Source organism: Phaseolus vulgaris, chromosome 11 (assembly GCF_000499845.2).
Source record: "Phaseolus vulgaris cultivar G19833 chromosome 11, P. vulgaris v2.0, whole genome shotgun sequence".
NCBI lineage: Eukaryota > Viridiplantae > Streptophyta > Magnoliopsida > Fabales > Fabaceae > Phaseolus > Phaseolus vulgaris.
The window spans coordinates 35,197,654-35,219,234 of NC_023749.2; the positions used below are offsets into that span (position 1 = coordinate 35,197,654).

Below are 21,581 nucleotides of genomic sequence, written 5' to 3' on the forward strand. Positions count from 1 at the left end.
TTTTTGAATGAATCAAATGCTCCGGAATTCCTAATCATTGTATTAAATTAAAAATTGGAGTTCAAATAATGCTTCTAAGGAATATTGATCTAGCCAATGGACTTTGCAATGGAACAAGATTACAAGTAATTCACTTGGGGATGAATGTTATTGGTGTCAAAGTTATTTACTGGAAAAAATATTGGTGATAACATATTTTACTTGAATCAGGGTTGCCTTTTAAGTTTCAGAGAAGACAATTCCCAATATCTTTGTGCTTTGCTATGACAATAAATAAAAGTCAAGGTCAAACGCTTCCTAAAGTTGGTCTATATCTACCACGCCCAGTGTTTACACATGGACAGTTATATGTGTTAGAATATATGGCCTTAAACGAGAGGGGGGGTGAATTGTTTAAGAAAGATTTTCCTAAACTTTTAAGCTTAGAATGAAAATACTTCAAGAAAACCTTGATTAAGAATTCAGTTTTTCAAAACATAAAGCAAAAGCACAATACTGGAAAAACAATCGGTTGTTTTACCGAAACAATCGGTTGTTTATACCAGTTATTAATTAACAAAACTGAATTTAAAGAGATAGGGATAGAGAAATCGTACACAGTTGTTTATACTGGTTCACTCCAAACCTAGAGCCACATCCAGTCTTCTCAGAACCCTGAGGAAATCCACTAAGCAATCACACCTTGATCACTTACACAACAACCAATCAAGAAACACACTCTCCTTGGTCAACACACCAACACTAAGATTGCTGATCTTGATCCCCTCAAGAACACACAGCCAATCTCAGCAAAACACAGAAATGAATACTTGTTCAACAGAGTACAAGGATTACACTTGTTACAGAAGATAATCTGAAATCAATACAAGCAGAATCCTATTCCATACACTTTGATCAATCACAAACTTTTAGCAATCTCAGTTCTTTGAAAAACTCAAAACTCTTAAGAAAAACATGTCAAAGATTCTTAATTCTCAAATCTGTTTTTCTGAATATATTCAAAGATGTAGTTTGTTATCAAATCTTAACAAACTCTTAGATTGCATTAAAAGATTGGTCAAAGCATTTAATGACTGGAAGCAGTTAAATCATTTAAAGCTCAGTCAAACAGAAAACAGTTTTTCTGTTATGGTCCCAAAACAAACAATCGGTTGTTTCCTTGAATCAATCGGTTGTTTTGGTATTTAACAGTTCAACCATTTTAAAAACAGTTTTCAATATTTTTCTCAAAACCCCTAAGTACAAACAATCGGTTGTTTCAACAAAACAATCGGTTGTTTCAACAAAACAATCGGTTGTTTTAACTTAGTTTGAAAACATTTTACTTTCACAAAGATTGAGAATGCTAATGCTTTAGATTTAATCAAAGGGTGGATTACAACATATAAACTACCCAGAACTAAGCTAAACCAGCATAGCAACATCAAGCACAACCAAGGCTTCAACATCCTTCAAAGGGTTTGGATTCTTCAAAACTTGAACACCACTTGGTTCAACAATATGTTGCTATTTCCAGAGTAAAATCCAAGAAAGGGTTGAAAATATTGATTTTGGATGACAATGGAAATACCGGTAATTCAACTACTAATGTGGTTTTCAGAGAAATATTTGAAAATGTTTGAACATATTGTTACAGCCATATATATCAGGTATCAAAATTCTTTAATCCAAAACTATTTATATTTCTCATAACTTTGTTCTAATATATTAACTGGAAACCAAGAATTTTCATACGTCTTCTTTTTTGTAATAATATGTTTCTTCTTATTTTTCATAGTAAACCGATCAACATGACTATAATGGATTACCAAGAAAGGTATTCATCTATAACTTCTTAATAAATTTCATAATTTAAATTGTCTATAATTTTAGTTTGAGAATCTTTTTGTTTTGGATGGTTTTAATACAGGTATTTCATTGTAGTTAGTAACAAAGAAGGGGATATTCAGTACAAAAAATAGGAAGCTATTATACTTTATACAGATTCTATATTATAATATTTGTCACATATGTTGTTACTTTATACATCTATGTTACTTTATACAGCTATTATAATGCTTCCTAAATAAATTGATCAGACTTCCAATATGTTTGTTTTTTGTTATGTCTATTTCATTGCATAGGAAGATTTTGTAAGTATTAACTTCAACTATATATTTCTTTAAACTACTGAGACAAAAGCTATGACAGGTACTCAATCATTCCTCATAATTTTAAATAGTTTCATGATTTTATTAATTATCCATGGTTATATTGAGATTTCTCTTTTATTTTTTACTTTTTGCAATAATGCACTTAACATGTTGTGCGAATTGAGATGTGTTGACATTAAATACAATATTGATCAACACCCACATTTTAGCACCTAAAGAAAAGTATCTATGTAGTCCATTTTGTATTTTCTTTAGTATGTTCTGTTCTTTTACTGGGTATTTCTTTTATTATCAAACTTTAAATTTAACAATACATCTGACTTCTTTTGTTTTGGAAATTATTTTACATTTTCCATGAAATTGATGATAAATTGTTGTATGGATTGAGCGTTAAATAGAGTTGGTCAAAAGTAGTAAAGTTGTTGCATTATTCTGTAAATAATTCAAGACATGTTGCATTATGTGACAATTACTATGTCAAAAGTATTTATTTAATAATATGAAAACAGCATATAGAGTTTTCCAAAATTATGCATACATGTACGAGTTTATAATTTAAGTTTTGGCTTGCTGTTTTTGGAATAATGTGTTTACCATTTTCTATGTAATTAACATGTATAAGGCAGCTACATGAATATATCATTTATAAAATTACTTTCTTCATTAGTTCGTCATGGACATTGTATCTAAAAGATTCTCAATGCTTTATCTTTTGAGGATATCAAATGAATTAAACATACATATATGAAAATAACATATCGGAGCTCCTTTGGTTACCAAAAATGTCTAACAATAAGGTATATTTAGTTCATGTTTTTTATTATTTTTGTATTTTATAGATCTCATATAAGTATTTCATTATTTTGATAACATTGCATGTCTTTCAAAAAAATTGATATTGAGAGTTTTCAAAGTAAAACATGTTGATCAAAAGTGATCAAGGGCTTTGAAGAATCCAAATCCAAGTGTTTGATGCAAGGCTGAAGTTGTTGCGGTGTTTAGGATAGGATTTGGGTAGTTTAAAAGTGTAATCCACTCTTTATTGAATCTAAAGCTAATGTGTTTTTTAAAAACCTTTATGAAATTAAGTTTTTTTCAAACTAAGTGAAAAACAACTTGTTATTTTGTCGAAACAACCGATTGTTTTACTCTTAGGTGTTTTTCAAAAGGTTGAAAACTGTTTTGGTTGGTTGACTTGCTGTCAAACAAAAACAATCGATTGTTCCATGGTTTCTTTGAAAATCCTAACAGAATTTTGTTTTGGTGGTTGAATGTGCTTTAAATGATTTCAACTGAATACGCTCCTCTATTAAATGCTTTGACCAATCTTTCAAAAGTATACATGGTTTGTTTATGTTTTAAAACAAAAAAAGAGAAACGAATTTTTGTTTTTCAGTTGTGATAAACATAGCTTTCAAGTTTTGAACATTCACATCAAGCTTTGGGTTTTCTCAAGAAATAGTGGAATAGTATTGCATCTGTATTGATTTCAGATTGTTCTGTAAATAAGTGTAATTCGTTCTGAATCTTCTGTATTTTCTGGTATTTTTGCCAAGGAGTGGTGTGTGCTCTTGAGGTGCTCAAGATCAACATTCTTAGTGTGTGTTGTCCCAAAATGAGTGTGTTTCTTGAAGGGTTCAAGGTAACTACTTTGGTGGTTTGTGTGTAATCTGTTTTGATTGCTTAGTGGATTGCCTAGTGGCTTATGGGGACTGGATGTAGCTCTTGGTTTAAGAGTGAACCAGTATAAACTGTTTGTGTATCTCTTGTTGAACAAGATGCTTTGATGTCTCTAAATCCAAGAGAAAAGCTAGAAGACCTTGTTGCTGGGTGTGTGTGTGTTGTTTGGTGTGTGTGTGTTGTTTAGTTGTTTGAAACTTGTTAATTCACTTCTTAAGATGATCCAAGTTCATTTGAATCTTAAACCTTTTGAAAATATGTGTTTTCAAAAAAGCTGTCAAACTTTCAACAGGTTGTTTTTCGAAATAAAAGGTTGTTTTACATTAGTAGTTTTTGAAAAAGGTTGAAAGTTGTTTGACTTGGTTGACTTGGTTGTCAAACCAAATCAATCGATTGTTTCGACAAAAAAATTGATTGTTTTCCTGAAAACCTTAACAAAATTCTGTTAAGCGGTTTTAATATTTTTAAATGATCCTAACTAACTTGGTTCCTTTATTAAATGTTTTTGACCACTTGGTGGGTCTATATAAAGGTGGTTTTACGCTCCTAATCTTGGAGTGAGAGAAAGAGTTTATCAAAACAGTTTTTCCAAGATTTGAAAGAGCTTTGGATCATTCTTAAGTGTGTGGAATAGGATTGGGTTGTAATTCTGATCTTTAAGTTTTGTAATACCCAGGTGTATTCTATTCCCTTCTTCCTTGATTATTGTATTTCTATAGTTGTGTTGCCAAAGAGTGTTGTGTGTTCTTAAGGTGTTCAAGATCAACATTCTTGGTGTGGTTTGCGAAAGGTAGTGTGTTTCTTGAGGGGTTCAAGGTCACTACTTTGGTGTGTGATGTGTGTAATATGGTTTTGATTGCATAGTGGATTACCCAGTGGTTTCTGGGGACTGGATGTAGCTCTTAGTGTAAGAGTGAACCAGTATAAATCTGTTTGTATGATTCTCTCTTTCCTTGATCTCACATATATCTGTTTCAAGTTGTTTTTATTAACTGCTGATAAAAAAAAACCAATTGTTTCGACAAAACAACCGATTGTTTTTCTGATATCATCTTAAAATAGTTTTGGGTTTTTGTTTCCTTGATTATTTTCTCTGTAATTTAGCATTGATTTTCATTATACCTTCAAAATTCGCTAAAATCCCTGTTAAACAATTCACCCCTTCCCCGCTCTCGTTTAAGGCCATATATTCTAACAATTGGCATCAAGAGCTTGGTTCTTTAAAGATATTCAAGTTTTGATCCTAAATCTTTTTTAATGGCTGAAAAGTTTTCTTTTGGGGAAGGTGCCTGTTTAAGCAAACCACCTTTGTTCTGTGGTATGAAATATGAATTGTGGTGCATAAGAATGAAATTCTTTGTTGAATCTATAGATAGAAAAATCTGGAATGTTATTACAAATAACTATCTCATGCCTATATTTGAAAATGTTTCTTCTGAAAAAGAACATCTTGATTGTGTAGTTATGAACATCATTGTATCTGCACTTGATTCTAATGAATTGCTCAAGGTTTCATAATGTAGTTCTGCCAAAGAAATGTGGAATACCCTTGAAGAGTATCACAAGAATCCAAGGAGTGCCTTGATGGACAAAGAAGAATCTTCTGCTGAATCTTTCTCTTCAAAATCCAAAAAGAAGGTTTGTCTTATGACAAAACAAGAATTTGGATCAAGTCAAGCTGCTGGGAACAAAAACTGTCAATACTCAAGTGATGAGAGTGAAGAGGAAACATTTAGGTTGTTGTTTAAGAAATTCAGCAAGTTCCTAAAGAAGAGAAATAGCATAAGTGACTCATTCAACAGGTATGATAACAAGAAACCTACTCAGTTTAACACTAACAAATATACATGCTTTGGATGTGGTGAACAAGGTCATATTAAAACTGAATGTCCCAACAAAAAGAGGAAAAACTTCAAGACGCATGAGAAGAAAGGAAAATCAAGAAGAGCTTATAATGATGACTCATCAAGCTCCTCTTCAAGTGATGAAGAAGAAGCAAATTTATGTCTAATGACAAGACAAGAAAGTGACACAAGCAGTGTAAGTTCAAGCACTTCTATTAATTTTGAGAATTATAGTCAACTTCTTGAGGCCTTCAATGAGACTCATGAAGAAGCTAATAGGTTGTCCCTTTTGAACAAACGGTTGAAAGGTTTAAACAACTCGTTGGAAAATAGAGTCAAGATCTTGGAAGAAGAGTTGAACAATTCAAAAACTGATTTTGAAAATTTGGAAATGATTTACCAAAACTCTTCTTGTAAGTGTGTTGATTCAAGTTCTTGTAAAAATTGTGAATCTCTTCAAAAGAAGGTTCACTATCTTTTAAAAACCATGGACAAGTTTTCCAAAGGCCAATCTAATCTTGAAACCGTTCTTGCTTCTCAAAAATGTGTTTTTGGCAAGGCTGGGTTGGGGTTTAATCCAAACAACAAGAACAAATCTATTTCAAAACCCTTTTCAAGTTTCTTTGAAAAACAACTTGTTGTTTTATCGAAACAACCGGTTGAAATTTGGCATTACTGCATGAAAATGGGCCACACTATTAGATTATGTAGAGTAAAAAGGTATTTTGTTCCTAAAGGTATTTTGAAATGGGTTCCTAAGGTTTCTAAGGTTCTTACTAACATCATTGGACCCAAATTCATAAGGGGACCAAATCTTGCTTCTTAATATTTTGTTGTAGGTATCCTTGGCAGCCAAGAATTACTTTTGGACTTGAAGAGTGACTGCTAAAGGGAAAACCATCAAAACCAAAGTCTGTCTCTGTGCCTGTACTTTCAATTGTATATGTCTTTCAAGGTTCTTTGAATGTCAAGAGACATCCTTGGCACATGCATAGTGTTGATCAAAAGAGAAACTTCAAAGAGAGTATGTGTGTTTTCATTTCTCAATTTATGTAAATGTGCCTTGTGACCATATGAACATCTCAAAGTCTTCTTTTTTAGTGAATCTATTGGGGTTCTCTGTGCAAAGGTACGAACAAATTGCATACTGCATTTTCATCAATTTAAAAGATAATTTTTGGTTATGAAAAATGTTCTTTTTGCTGTCACAATAAAACAACCGATTGTTTCTGCGAAACAACCGATTGTTTTTCCTCTGGCACCTTTGTATAATGCTGTCAAGTTTGCTTATGCATGATTAAACCTATTTCTTTTTTTCAAATCTTGCTTTTGGATAAATATACATTGAGTGTGCCTCAGAGTATAATAATAAAAGATTATATCCTCTTGTTTTCTTGAAAGCTCTATGACATGTTCTATAAATGTTAAAATTGTTTGTACTACTAAACTGCTGTGTTATCATTCTGATTTCTGCTTTATACAACTTCTCATTTTCTATTTGTGAGAGCAAATAGGGGGAGTTGTTTGTGCTTGATTTGGTTGTATAAGATAGCTTTAAAATTGATGCATTATGTTGTTGCTTCTCTACACTTGAAAGCACTTGATTACTTCAATTTTTCTGGTTTTTCTGCTAATGTTGTATATGCAGAAAACTGGTTTGTGTGTGTCTTGTTATCTTGCTGCTATACTTGCTTTGTATATGCATCAAATCTGTGTTACAGGAACTTTCAAGTACAAGTGTTATGATGAAGAATGATTAAAGTAATGCTTATGGTTCAAGAGCATATACACCTTACTCATATTTTTGACAAGTCAAAATTCATGACCTATGTAAACAAACTTCAAGAATAAAGAGTCTGATCTGGTGTTGTTGATGGCTTATAACTGTGGAGGAGTCTGTCCATGTGGTGTTTGATGAAATCATTCATAGTGATCAAAGTTCTACAAAGGTTTATGTAAAAGAAGATGAGCATAACATCACCTTGGAGAAGCTGGAATCCTGTCCAGAAAAACAACCGATTGATTATGTGAAACAAGCTGGATGAATCTGGAGTAATTACAAGGAACAAGGCAAGGCTTGTGGCTAAAGGTTATAATCAAGAAGAGTTTATCAAAATAGTTTTTCCAAGATTTGAAAGAGCTTTGGATCATTCTTAAGTGTGTGGAATAGGTTGGGTTGTAATTCTAATCTTTAAGCTTTGTAATACCCAGGTGTATTCTATTCTTTTCTTCCTTGATTACTGCATTTTTGTAGTTGTGTTGCCAAGGAGTGTTGTGTCTTCTTGAGGTGTTCAAGATCAACATTCTTGGTGTGGTTTGCCAAAGGTAGTGTGTTTCTTGAGGGGTTTAAGGTCACTACTTTGGTGTGTGATGTGTATAATCTGGTTTTGATTGCATAGTGGATTACCCAGTGGTTTCTGGGGACTGGATGTAGCTCTTGGTGTAAGAGTGAACTAGTATAAATTTGTTTGTGTGATTCTCTATTTCCTTGATCTCACATATATCTGTTTTAAGTTGTTTTTATTAACTGCTGGTAAAAACAACCGATTGTTTCGACAAAACAACCAATTGTTTTTCTGATATCATCTTAAAACAGTTTTGGGTTTTTGTTTCCTTAATTCTTTTATCTGTAATTCAGCATTGATTTTCATTATACCTTCAAAGTTTGCGACCCTCTTAAACAATTCACCCCCCCCCCCTCCCCCCCTCTCGTTTAAGGCCATATATTCTAACATCTCTCTCTTCCCTTAAACTACTTTAAATTCAGTTGTTAGTGCTTTACTGGTATAAACAACCGATTTTTTTGCATAAACAACCGATTATTTTGCAGAAACAACCGATTGTTTTTCTGGTACTTTGTTGTTTTGTGTTTAATTTCTTGGCTAACTGAAATTCTGATCTGGATTCACTCAAAGGATTTTGTTCAAGCTGAAAAAGTTTTCAAAAATCCCTCTTAAACAATTCAACCCCCCTCTCGTTTAAGGTCATATATTCTAACAAAACGTATACCTAACCCTAAAGACGTTTTCAAACTCTTGCATTTTAAACTCATTTATTACCCAATACTCTTTTTTATAATGTTCTATACTTCTCATTCGTAATAAAAAATAACAATTTATCTAGTATAACTGTCATTTTCAAAATATTCCATTCATCATTTCAATACCAAGAAATTAAAAAAAAAATCATTCTTTTATGGTCATTAAAACTATTAATTATTACTTATTTGTTATTATTTATAAATCATACACCTTTCCACAATCAAACCATTAGTTTTTAATTTCTTCTATATTGTGTTTTTAATATAATAATAGTACATATTTTACATTTACATGATTCTTAATTCATTTAATTTTAACTTATAAATTATTGTAAAACTAATATTTTAATTTAATATATTACATTTTAGAAAAATATATTTATTTTAATAAATATTATTTATTTATTATTTTAAATTATAATTATATAATTTAAATATGAAATATTTAAAATATTCACAATATATTTTTTATGTAGACATTGTGCTCTGTTGCATTGGATTTATTGGATTTATGTGTTGCCTCATAAAAGTTTCATATTTCATAGTAAAATGCATACCTAACCCCTAAAACCTTTTCCAAACTACTGCATTCTAAACTAATTGTTTACCCAATGTTTTTTTCTATGGTTTAACGGTCATTTATTTAGGAACTTATTTAGTATAACGGTCATCTACAAAAAAAAAATCATTCATAATATAAATACAAAGAAAATATGATCATTATTTCTATGGTGCATTTTTTAGACATACACGTTGTGCTCTGCTATATTGGATTTATGTGTTGCCTCATAAAACTTTATCATTTAATAGTAAAACGTATACCGTACCACTAAAGACTTTTTCAAATTCTTGCATTTTAAACTCTTTGTACAATGTTCTTTTCTATGGTTGTCTATACTTCTCATTCATAATCGAAAATAACAATTTATTTATTATAACTATAATTTCGAAAAATTTACATTTATCATTTCAATACAAATAAATTAAGCATTTTATCCTTCTTTTATAATTATAAAAACTATTAATTATTACTTATTATATATACATCGTACACCTTTCCACAATCAAACCATTAGTCTTCAATTTATTCTATATTGTGTTTCTAATATAATAATTGTATGTATTTTACATTTATATGATTATTAATTCATTTAATTTTAACTCATAAATTATTTTAAAACTAATATTATAATTTAATATATTACATTATAGAAAAATATATTTATTTTAATAAATATTATTTATTTATTATTTTAAATTATAATTATATCATTTAAATATGAAATATTTAAAATATTCACAATGATGCCTTTTTTCGGCAGACACTGTTGTTCTCTACTGGATGAGATTTATGTGTTGGCTCATAAAAGTTTCTCATTTCAAAGTAAAACGTATACCTAACCCCTAAAAAGTTTTCCAAACTAGTGCATTGTTTAACCAATGTTATTTTCTATGGTTTAACTGTCATTTATTTAGCAATTTATTTAGTATAACTGTCATTTCCAAAAAAAATTCATTCATAATTTCAATAAAAAGAAATTATGAACATCATTTCTATGGTGCATTTTTTAGATATACGTTGTGTTCTGCAGGATTAGATTTATGTGTTGCCTCATAAAAAGTTTATCATTTCCCAGTAAAACGTATACCGTACTCCTAAAGACTTTTTCAAATTCTTGCATTTTAAACTCTTTGCCCAAATTTCTTTTTTGTGGTTGTCTATACTTTTCATTCATAATCAAAAATAACAATTTATTTAGAATAACTATCATTTCCAAAAATTTACATTTATCATTTCAATACAAAGAAATTAAGCATTTTTTCCTTCTTTTATAGTTATAAAAGCTATTACTTATTACTTATTACTAATTATTTATAAATCTTCCACCTTTCCACTATCAAACCATTAGTCTTTAATTTCTTCTATATTGTGTTTTTAATATAATAATTGTATATATTTTACATTTATATGATTCTTAATTCATTTAATTTTAACTTATAAATTATTGTAAAACTAATATTATAATTTAATATATTATATTTTAGAAAAATATATTTATTTTAATAAATATTATTTATTTATTATTTTAAATTATTATTATATCATTTAAATATGAAATATTTAAAATATTCATAATGGTGCATTTTTTAGGCAGACACTGTGCTCTGTTGGATTGGATTTATATGTTGCCTCCTAAAAGTTTCTCTTTTCATAGTAAAACGTATACCTAACCCCTAAAAACTTTTTCAAACTACTGCATTTTAAACTAATTTTTTACCATATATTCTTTTGTATGGTTTAACTGTCATTTATTTAGAAATTATGAACATCATTTCTATGGGTCATTTTCTATACATACGTTGTGCTCTGCTAGATTATATTTATGTGTTGTCTCATAAAAGTTTATCATTTCACAGTAAAACGTATACAGTACCTCTAAAGAATTTTTCAAACTCTTGCATTTTAAACTCTATGCCCAATGTTCCTTTCTGTGATTGTCTATACTTCTCATTCATAATCGAAAATAACAATTTATTTAGTATAACTATCATTTCCAAAAATTTACATTTATCATTTCAAAACAAAGAAATTAAGCATTTTTTCCTTCTTTTATAATTATAAAAACTATTAATTATTACTTATTATTTATAAATAGTACACATTTCCACAATCAAACCATTAGTCTTCAATTTCTTCTATATTGTGGTTTTAATATGATAATTGTATATATTTTACATTTATATGATTTTTAATTTATTTAATTTTAACTTATAAATTATTGTAAAACTAATATTATAATTTAATATATTACATTATAAAAAAATATATTTATTTTAATAAATATTATTTATTTATTATTTTCAATTATAATTATATCATTTAAATATGAAATATTTAAAATATTCACAATGGTGCCTTTTTTCGGCAGACACTGTTCTAAGCTGGATGGGATTTATGTTTTGATTCATAAAAGTTTCTCATTTCAAAGTAAAATGTATACCTAAACTCTAAAAACTTTTTCAAACTACTGCATTATTTACCCAATGTTCTTTTCTATGGTTTAACTGTCATCTATTTAGCAATTTATTTAGTATAACTGTCTTTTCCAAATAAAATTCATTCATAATTTCAATACAAAGAAATTATGAACATCATTTCAATGGTTCATTTCTTAGACATACGTTGTGCTCTGCTACATTGGATTTATGTGTTGCCTCATAAAAGTTTATCATTTCCCAGTAAAACGTATATCATACCTCTAAAGACTTTTTCAAACTCTTGCATTTTAAACTAATTGTTTAGCCAATGTTCTTTTTTATGGTTTAACTATCATTTATTTAGCAATTTATTTAGTATAACTGTCATTTTAAAAAAAAAATCATTCATAATTTCAATAAAAAGAAATTATGAACATCATTTCTACGATACATTTTCAAGACAGATGTTGTGCTTTGCTGCATTAGATTTATGTGTTGCCTCATAAAAGTTTATCATTTCACATTAAAACGTATACCATACCTCTAAAGACTTTTTCAAACTCTTGCAATTTATACTCTTTACCCAATGTTCTTTTATGTGGTTGTCTATACTTCTCTTTCATAATCAAAAATAACAATTTATTTTGGATAACTATCATTTCCAAAAATTTACATTTATCATTTCAATACAAAGAACATAAGCATTTTATTCCTTCTTTTATAATTATAAAAACTATTAATTATTACTTATTAGTTATTATTTATAAATCTTCCACCTTTCCACTATCAAACCATTAGTCTTTAATTTCTTCTATATTGTGTTTTTAATATAATAATTGTATATATTTTACATTTATATAATTCTTAATTCATTTAATTTTAACTTATAAATTATTGTAAAACTAATATTATAATTTAATATATTACATTATAGAAAAATATATTTATTTTAATAAATATTATTTATTTATTATTTTAAATTATAATTATATCATTTAAATATGAAATATTTAAAATATTCACAATGATGCCTTTTTTCGGCAAACACTGTTGTTCTCTACTAGATGAGATTTATGTGTTGGCTCATAAAAGTTTCTCATTTCAAAGTAAAACGTATACCTAACCCCTAACAACTTTTCCAAACTAGTGTTTTGTTTACCCAATGTTCTTTTCTATGGTTTAACTGTCATTTATTTAGCAATTTATTTAGTATAATTGTCATTTCCAAAAAAAATTCATTCATAATTTCAATAGAAAGAAATTATTAACATCATTTCTATGGTGCACTTTTTAGATATACGTTGTGTTTTGCTGCATTGATTGATGTGTTGTCTCATAAAAGTTTATTATTTTACAGTAAAACGTATACCGTACCTCAAAAGACTTTTTCAAACTCTTGATTTTTAAACTCTTTGCCCAATGTTCTTTTCTGTGGTTGCCTATAATTCTCCTTCATAATCGAAAATACCAATTTATTTAGTATAACTATCATTTCCAAAAATTTACATTTATCATTTCAATACAAAGAAATTAAGCATTTGTTCCTTCTTTTATAATTATAAAAAGTATTAATTATTACTTATTACTTATTATTTATAAATAGTAGACTTTTCCACAATTACACCATTAGGTTGTATTTCTAAAAAGTTTTTGAACTAGAATACCCTCCATTGTCGGTATATTTTGCTCTCGTAAACCACTTGAGTGCTTCATTAATGTTTAAACAAAGAAAATGAACAACACAAACCTAGCAGAAATCATAAGCAAGAAAACACTAGATACATTCAAGACCATCATAGATCATTCGAAGGTATGTTTTCATTTTTATTTTCAACCAAATGGTTTCCAAAAGAATTTCTCCATATCTTTTTTTCTTTCTTTCTGTTTTAGGGTTAACTATTCTTTGACTCCATTCTCATATAATTCTTATATTATCATAGAATGATTTTTTTGTGGACCGGGTCTTTGGAATAATATTTGGTACAAAATTGGATCCTATATTTTGTCGATCAAAGAGGAAATATATTTAAGGTACGTTATAATATAGACCTCCACAATCCCTTGATCGTTTACAGTTGTGATGAAGCGTAACCTGTACGTGTTAAAAGAAGGATCTCATCAAATTCTCTTCCGTTATGTGGGGGAGAACTGTTTTGAAATAACAATATCTAAGGATAAGTTGTTTGAAGATACTGTCGTATATTTCTTTCTAGAAATTGAAAATCGAAGCTCATTAACATATCATGCACTTGTGCATTTTACACTAACTTTGACTTTTTCCTAAAGCATAGAAGTCATCTGGTATTTTTTATAACAGACTTTTAAATTGGGAAGTGGATGGAAGAAATTCTACAAGAAACACTTACTTCGGGAGAACGATAAAATTATTTTTGAGGCAGATGATGAGCATACATGACAACACTTTCGGGTTATCATTATGAAAATGATTTGATTGAAAGTTTATTGTAATATATTTGGAATTCAAGATTGTTTTTAAACTCGACATAAATTACAATTATTTATTTTTTATTAATATCATAATAATACTTCATAAATAATTATATAATGTATTTCTATTCCATGTTGTATTGTATAGATGAGTTATAATACTTTTTTTTGGTACATTTTATCTATATTTAGATTATGTAATTAATAATTGATATAATATTGATTTATAATTATGGTAGAACATATCTAGTACGATATTAAATGTAATATATTAACATTATTTTTTTCACTTCTTTAATATTATAATATTATAAATTAAGTTTATAATTTTAAAAATATGATAGTGTGGTTAACTATTATTCGTTTCATTTTATCGTGTCGTAAATATTTAAAAATATTAATTAATCTTCAATTTTTTTTATATTGTGATTTTATTATAATAATAGTATGTATTTTACATTTATACGATTCTTAATTTATTTAACTTATAAATTATTATATAATTAATATTATAATTTAATATATTACATTTTAGAAAAATTATATTTAAATATATGTAATTTATTAATTATTTTAAATTATAATATTATCATTTAAATAAATATAAAATATTATAAAATATTTAAAATATTCCCATGCGTTACACGGTCAAGATATTCCTGAAGGTTTCTATGTGTGCATCATGCCAATGTTTACTTTCCATTTCAGGTCTCAATTTCAAATACCGAAAAGTCATAATGTTTACTGTTTTCTGACGTGGTAATGGTTTGCAGAATGAGGATAGAACCTCTGGAAGCTTCGAACCTTACCCCAAACCTTTTATAATCTAACCTATCTGTTAGATAGAGGTTGTCATGTTTTTGGGACTTAGCTATGACCCAACTCTCAACATAAGAGAGATAGAGAATGATGTTGATAATTGCTAATCAATATGATTTGAGAAAGTTGCAGTAATCAATTTAATTTCGAACATTACGAAATCAATCAACTTAGTCATGAAATTCGATAGGTTAGTTTTAAGTAAGCATGATCCCTTCACTATGTTATTTAATATAATGATTAAAATTAAACTTTTTATGAGCAATATAAAATTAAAAGAATGAATTGTAGCTTTTGCCAACACTCTAAGCAACGTTTTAAAATTATGGTTGTTACCAAGGCTTTAAGCACCAATTTTATGGGCTTGCTAAAAACTATGTTGAAAATGTCACGACCACCTAAATCACGACACGACTGAAAAATTATTATCTAAATATTAGGTTATAGTTTTTATGCTTTAAACAACAATATTGTCTGATTGTCTAAAGTGTTATTTGTTTCTTAATTATTCTAATATTATATTAAGTAGTAAAAATTAAGTTTAATTCATCTTTATAAAATGTATATATAATTTGTCTATACATGTTTATTATGGAAATCTTCATGATATAAGAACACATTAAGATTCTTTTACCCATCAATAAACAATTCAGAATTAAAATATTTCCTACGCTCGACCTTGATAAAATTCTTAAATAGATGTAACATAAATAAAAATAATAATTATTGAGTACTTCAACATTAGTGATAGTTTACAAGTCTTTTTTTTATAATTGAGATATGCATTGAACAAGAATTAAAGATAAAGAGTAATCTCTCAAACATTATTTAAGCCTTCCACGTACTATGGAATAACTTATAAAACTTTTACTTGAGTAAATCTTGAAGCTTCTGACAAAAGTTATCAACACAAATGGACTCTAAATCAGGACTTACCAAGCAATTCCTCAATTTTGCATGATTTTCCCTGACTTCTCTGCCAACCTCATTCTCTTCATCCATCACAGTTTTCACTGCTTTGCTTACACTCTCCTTTGTGAACCAACCATCTTCTTCACCCTTCTGCACTTCAACCCCAACCTTCAAGTTGCTACCCATCATCCTTGCATTAATGATATGATCAGCATCTAGTTGTGGTAGTAACACCATTTGACACTTATTCACTAGTGCCTCAGTTAATGAACCAGCTCCACAGTGTGTTATGAAGCAACCCACTGATGAGTGCTCCAAAATCAACTGTTGTTGTATCCATCCACTGTGGACAATTCCTCTCCCTTCAACTCCTTCCTTAAACCCTTCTGGGAGTGCAGCTTCAATTGTCTCAAACCCAACAGGAACTTTCACAACTGCCAAGAATGGAAGTCCTGTAAGTTCAAGACCCAACAACAATTCTTGGAATTGACCATGTGGTAGTTTCCATTCACTCCCAAGTGCACAGAAAATCACAGAACCATCCTTGAAACCTCCAAGCCATGCACTCCAGTTTTCCTCCAAAACAGTGTTAGGTGGCTCAGGTATGATGGGTCCTGAAAGGAGAACAGACTTCCCTAACTGCTCTGCAAGGTAGTCAACATAAGGCCCTTCAATTTCTCTACAACCTTTGAACCCAATTGCATCTGATAGCATTAAACCATATTCGAAGCGATCATAGAAGAGAACACCGCTACCAAACTCCCAATTCCTTTTAGAAGCAAGGAACTTGGCTTCATCCAGATGAAGCTTGATGGATGACACAGGATACCCAGGAGGGGGTTGCATAAGATCACTTTGTGGGGACCTAATGTAAGATACTGTGGCAGGGCTAACAATGAAGTATTGAAAGGATTTGATCCCCAAACGAGAAGTGATGTTTGGTAGCCAATATGTGAAGTCAAAGAAAACAATTTGCGGCTTTAAATCTAGGAGGAGAAGCTCTATATCCTTCTCAGTGCGGTCCATAGCCGTCATAATGAGTGGACCTAAAGAAAAAGACACATCGGAAGTGGTTTCTGCACCATGAGGAAGACCTTCAACATGAGGAACATTGATAGGGAAAAAGGTGATCAGATCTGGGAAGAGGTTGAATTGCTCTAACTTGGATTGTGTTCTTGTGGGGATGAAGAAGGAGATTTTGTGTCCCCTCTTTGCTAACTTGTTGGAGAGGTGGAGAAATGGAGTTAAATGTCCCATGGCAAACCATGGAAACATTGCTATGTGCAAAGAAGAAGAATCCATTTTTTTTTTTCTCTGTTGATCAATTTTCAGCTTTTCTGCTCTTTCAAACACATAAAGCCAACTTCTGCACATCAATCAAGTTATTAGGAAAGAATGCAATAATTAGAAAATATGTGAACCCAATCAATCCACGTTGCTTAACAATAAAAATTCATTTACTTCACAAATTAATAAAATAATATTTTAATCATATAATTTACTTTTTAATTTAAAATATTATTTTATTATTATAATGTGCTGTCTAGAATATGCTTTTACTGTTTAATATAAAATAATCTTTTCCTTTTTAAATCCCAAATTTTAGGATGATAATACATTAACATACTTTACACTAAAAATATAACCCTTACATTCTAATAAATTAATATTTTAACAATTTTTATTTTATTTTTTAATTTAAAATATTATTATATGGAGTTGTATAACCCTTACATTCTAATAAATTAATATTTAACAATTTTTATTTTTATTTTTTAATTTAAAATCTATAATATGGAGTTGTGAAGTGTGTGTATTTTACTGTTTACTCTTTTAAAGAAAAGTTTTTCTATTTTTTTATTATTTGATTTGATTTTAAATATTTGTGGTTTGATTGTGACTTGCACCTGGTATACCAAACCATTATATTTAATCAACAATTATACTATAGAATAATATATAGTGAAATTTATTTTAATTTAGTTTTAATTTATAAAAATACATGAGTATTGTTGATAAAACACGATGACAAGTAAAGAAAAACAAAAATATTTAATAAAACCTGATGAGAAGTAAAGAAAAACAAAAATAGACGGGACACAAATTAAAAAAAAATCTTACGTTGTAATGTAAGAACCGTAAAAAAAATGACAATCCGAAACCTCCTCCCCACCACCTTTTTTTTCTCTCTCTTTTTCTCCTTTTTTTTCTTTTCATTTTCTCTCACATACCTCATCTATTTTCAAAATCTCATCCATGTGAAAATCTCATCAGGTGGAGTCAAGCTACATTTTCATCCTATCATATTTTCAAACAGAATAAGTTCATTTTTACTCTAAAGATCAATTATTCTATGTTTTTCTCTATGATTTAGTCATCAATCTTAGTGGGTCCAGTTGTGAAAAGTGTTTCTCTCAACTTGATTAAGCTCATACTAAAATTTAATAATTTTTGGATAACTTGCTCTAGGCCTGTTTGAGGTAGAATTTCCATCAGAATAAGGAATTACAGGTAAGGGAAGCTAACTTTAATTTTTAATAGCACCCTAGGCTAGAAGATCTAGATGTGGTCCCAATATTCAATTTCTCTTGCAGAGATGTGTGTTTATATATTGTGTTGTTTGTTTATATATTATTTAAACTTGTAGAAATATTAGATTTTGATGGTTTAGTATTTAAATGTTGTTTTTTAATGTTAAATAGACTTTTGAATGTTGTGGATCGCGTTTTAAATGATACTGTATGATGAAAATGGTATGGAATTGAATTCATACATTTGGGATAATGTATGGAGTGATGTTTGTTGTATATTAAGTATTGATGCCTATATGGTAATAGAGATCTTCGAGCTTCACTAATGATTTAAGTCACATAGACTAAGATATCCGGAGGTGGTGAGAAGCTGATGGAGGAGTTCATGCACACCATGACATATGAGATGCACGACTTGGGTTGTATTGAACTTACCTTGATCCTTTCTCTTGGATACCCTGATAATCTTTGGATTAGGTGTTAGTCTCTAGTAGGACTTACTTAATACGGGTCTTTCGGAAGACGTTTGTTGTTATTATGTTTGTTGAATATCTTGGATGTGTGTAAATCCATGTGAGATCTATGTGATTATTTTATGTTGGGATTTGAAGAAGATTGAATAATTGAGAAATTGATTCATGTAATTTGGTTTTCTCTTTTGATTTAATTGTGTATATTATAAAATCTTATTTTCACTAGCTTACCCTTATTTTTCTTGTTGTGTTGTGAACTGCAATGACGGTACTTACTACAAAAAATATATTTATTAGGATGGGCCAAAAACGGACACTATATATAAGAAACAGAACAAAACTATAATTATCGTCAACTTAGCGTTTATTCAAATTTGGAAGCTAATATGCTCGACGTAAAAGTAGTGGGGGATGCATGAGACACTTTTTGCATAGGCCTAGCCTACATGGTTCCCACAAGAAATTATATTTTATATTTGTTTATTGAAAAAAAAACATGGGCTAAGCCAACGGTATAGCCACACAATTTTGAATATGCGTGAGCTTAGCCTTCACGTTGGCCACAAAAAAATATATTTTTATTGTCCACTCAAAGAAGCATGGGCTTAGCCTACACTTGCCACACAATTTTTAAAAAATCATGAGCTTAACCTATATGTTACCCACATAAAATTATATTTTATATTGTTTTTTTTGAAGAAGCGTGGGCTTAATCTACCTAAGAGCCACACAATTTTTAAACATGCGTGGACTTAATCTACATATTTTACACAATTTTTAAACAAACATGAATTAAGCCTTCACGTTATACACACAAAATTATATTTTATATTTTTTTTTGTGTAGTCAACGCTACACATGCTACAGATTTGGTAGTTGTGACAGTATTTATCAGTTGTGACAGTATTGGGCTTTGATTTGCGTTTTAAATATTACAGTTAATGAAAAAAAGTTTTAAATCACTACAAAAAAAATCACTTTTAGCGACCACCAAATTCGGTCGCTAAAATCACTATAATCGGTCGCTAATCATATCTGCGACCGAAACAGTCACCAAATAAAGATGGAAGCGAAAACCCTGGTCACAAAGCCGTTAGCGACCGAATTATAAAGTGGTCGCTACTTTGCAACCGAAATTTCGGTGGCTAAATCGGTCGCAGAGAATTTGGTCACCAAAATTTAGAAACTAAATTAGCAACCGAAAATTCGGTTGCTAAGTTTGTCGTAGATAAATTTAGTCACCAAAATTTGAAAACCAAATTAGCAACCGAAATTTCGGTGACTAAATCGTTCGCAGAAAATTTGGTCACAGAAATTCAAAATCCAAATTAGCTACCCAAATTTCGGTGGCTAAATCGGTGGCTGAATTAGAAGGTGATAGCGACCACCATTTTCGGTCGCTAAAAAGAAATCTTTTGGTGACTATTTTGGTGGCTAAATGGAGACTTATACAGCGACGGATTTGATTTCGGTGGCTAAATAGCCACCAAATCAATTTCGGTGGCTAAATAGCCACCAAATCAATTTCGGTGGCTATTTTTATTTGTATTATTAATACCAATTTAAAATGGTATTTTGACCATTTTATAAAAAAATTCAGACCTGCTTATAAAGATACTCAAAATTCAATCAAGCTAAATTGTAATGAACTTCAAATACATAGTTTAAGAAGAAGTTGTGCTCAAATTAAAGGTAAATCATACTACACAACTAAAACTGTTGAAAACTAGTTATGTACCGCCCAGGTAGTCGGAAGTGATGACGTGGCAGCAAGCGATAATATAGGCATGTTAAACGGAACACCTGGCTGACAGAAGGGAAGGAAGTCGGGGAGCTCGTGTAGTCGCCAATCGTTAAGTTGGCGTGCTCCGATCTCCAGCATATCTAAACCGGTGGTCACCAGGCTTGTGTCGTAGTCGCCGGATGCGAACCCAGGCGACCAAGTGATCAGAGATCGCCGAGAGGAGGACATCGCCGAAAGATCAGGAAAGCTTGTTCAAGGCTTTCAAAGGGCACGAGTGCGAAGGATGAAGTTATCAGATGATCATTCCCCAGCTAGCCAGAGGTTAAGGCCAGAGAACAGCTTACCAGAACATACCCAATGAAGCAAGTGAAGCAGATCATGATGGCGGCCGGCGAGACCACAGATAAGGTGTGCATGATGACGCCCCGTACTCGCCACACAGAAGAGATCGCGCTCCAAGGCAGCTATACGCCGAGTTACTCCTTGCATGGGTAACTTAGTCGAACAGCCTGAAGAGTAAGAAGTGACGCTCAAGCAGAGGACGCTCCAGATGGTGACACGTGTACAGCTGGATGCGAGCCACGTGTTCAGATGTGTAACCGTCAGGAGAGAGAAAGTGCACAGGTATATAAGAGATTCTAACGAACTTCTGAGGTACGCGCGCGTTTAGAACACTTCTTTACGCTTGAGAATATTTGAGGACACTGAGAGAGTTTTTGCACGGTTCCTTTAGTTCTTAGTTTTCTCTCTTAGAGTTTTGGTGGTTCCGTCACTGACTTGAGTGTTGGAGCGCGATCGGCCGCAGCGGCGCCACTCTTTCTTTTGCAGGTTCTTGAGGTGAATCGAGGTGTGAAGGACGGAAGCTAGCGTGGTGCAAAGCCGATCCAGAGGAAGAATACCTTTGACGTGGCAAGGCTCTTGCGTTCTGGTCAACCGGCAGGATCAAGTTAAAAGAGTC

General features: G+C 30.4%; 1 protein-coding gene across 1 annotated transcript; it reads right to left on the bottom strand.

The window, feature by feature from the left end:
- Nucleotides 1-15,670: 15,670 nt before the first annotated feature.
- LOC137828156 (cyanidin 3-O-galactoside 2''-O-xylosyltransferase FGGT1-like) lies at nucleotides 15,671-17,252 on the bottom strand. The gene has a single exon (XM_068634614.1). It carries the CDS (start codon nucleotides 17,247-17,249, stop codon nucleotides 15,831-15,833), a length of 1,419 nt encoding a protein of 472 aa, XP_068490715.1. The 5' UTR covers nucleotides 17,250-17,252; the 3' UTR covers nucleotides 15,671-15,830.
- Nucleotides 17,253-21,581: the final 4,329 nt, after the last annotated feature.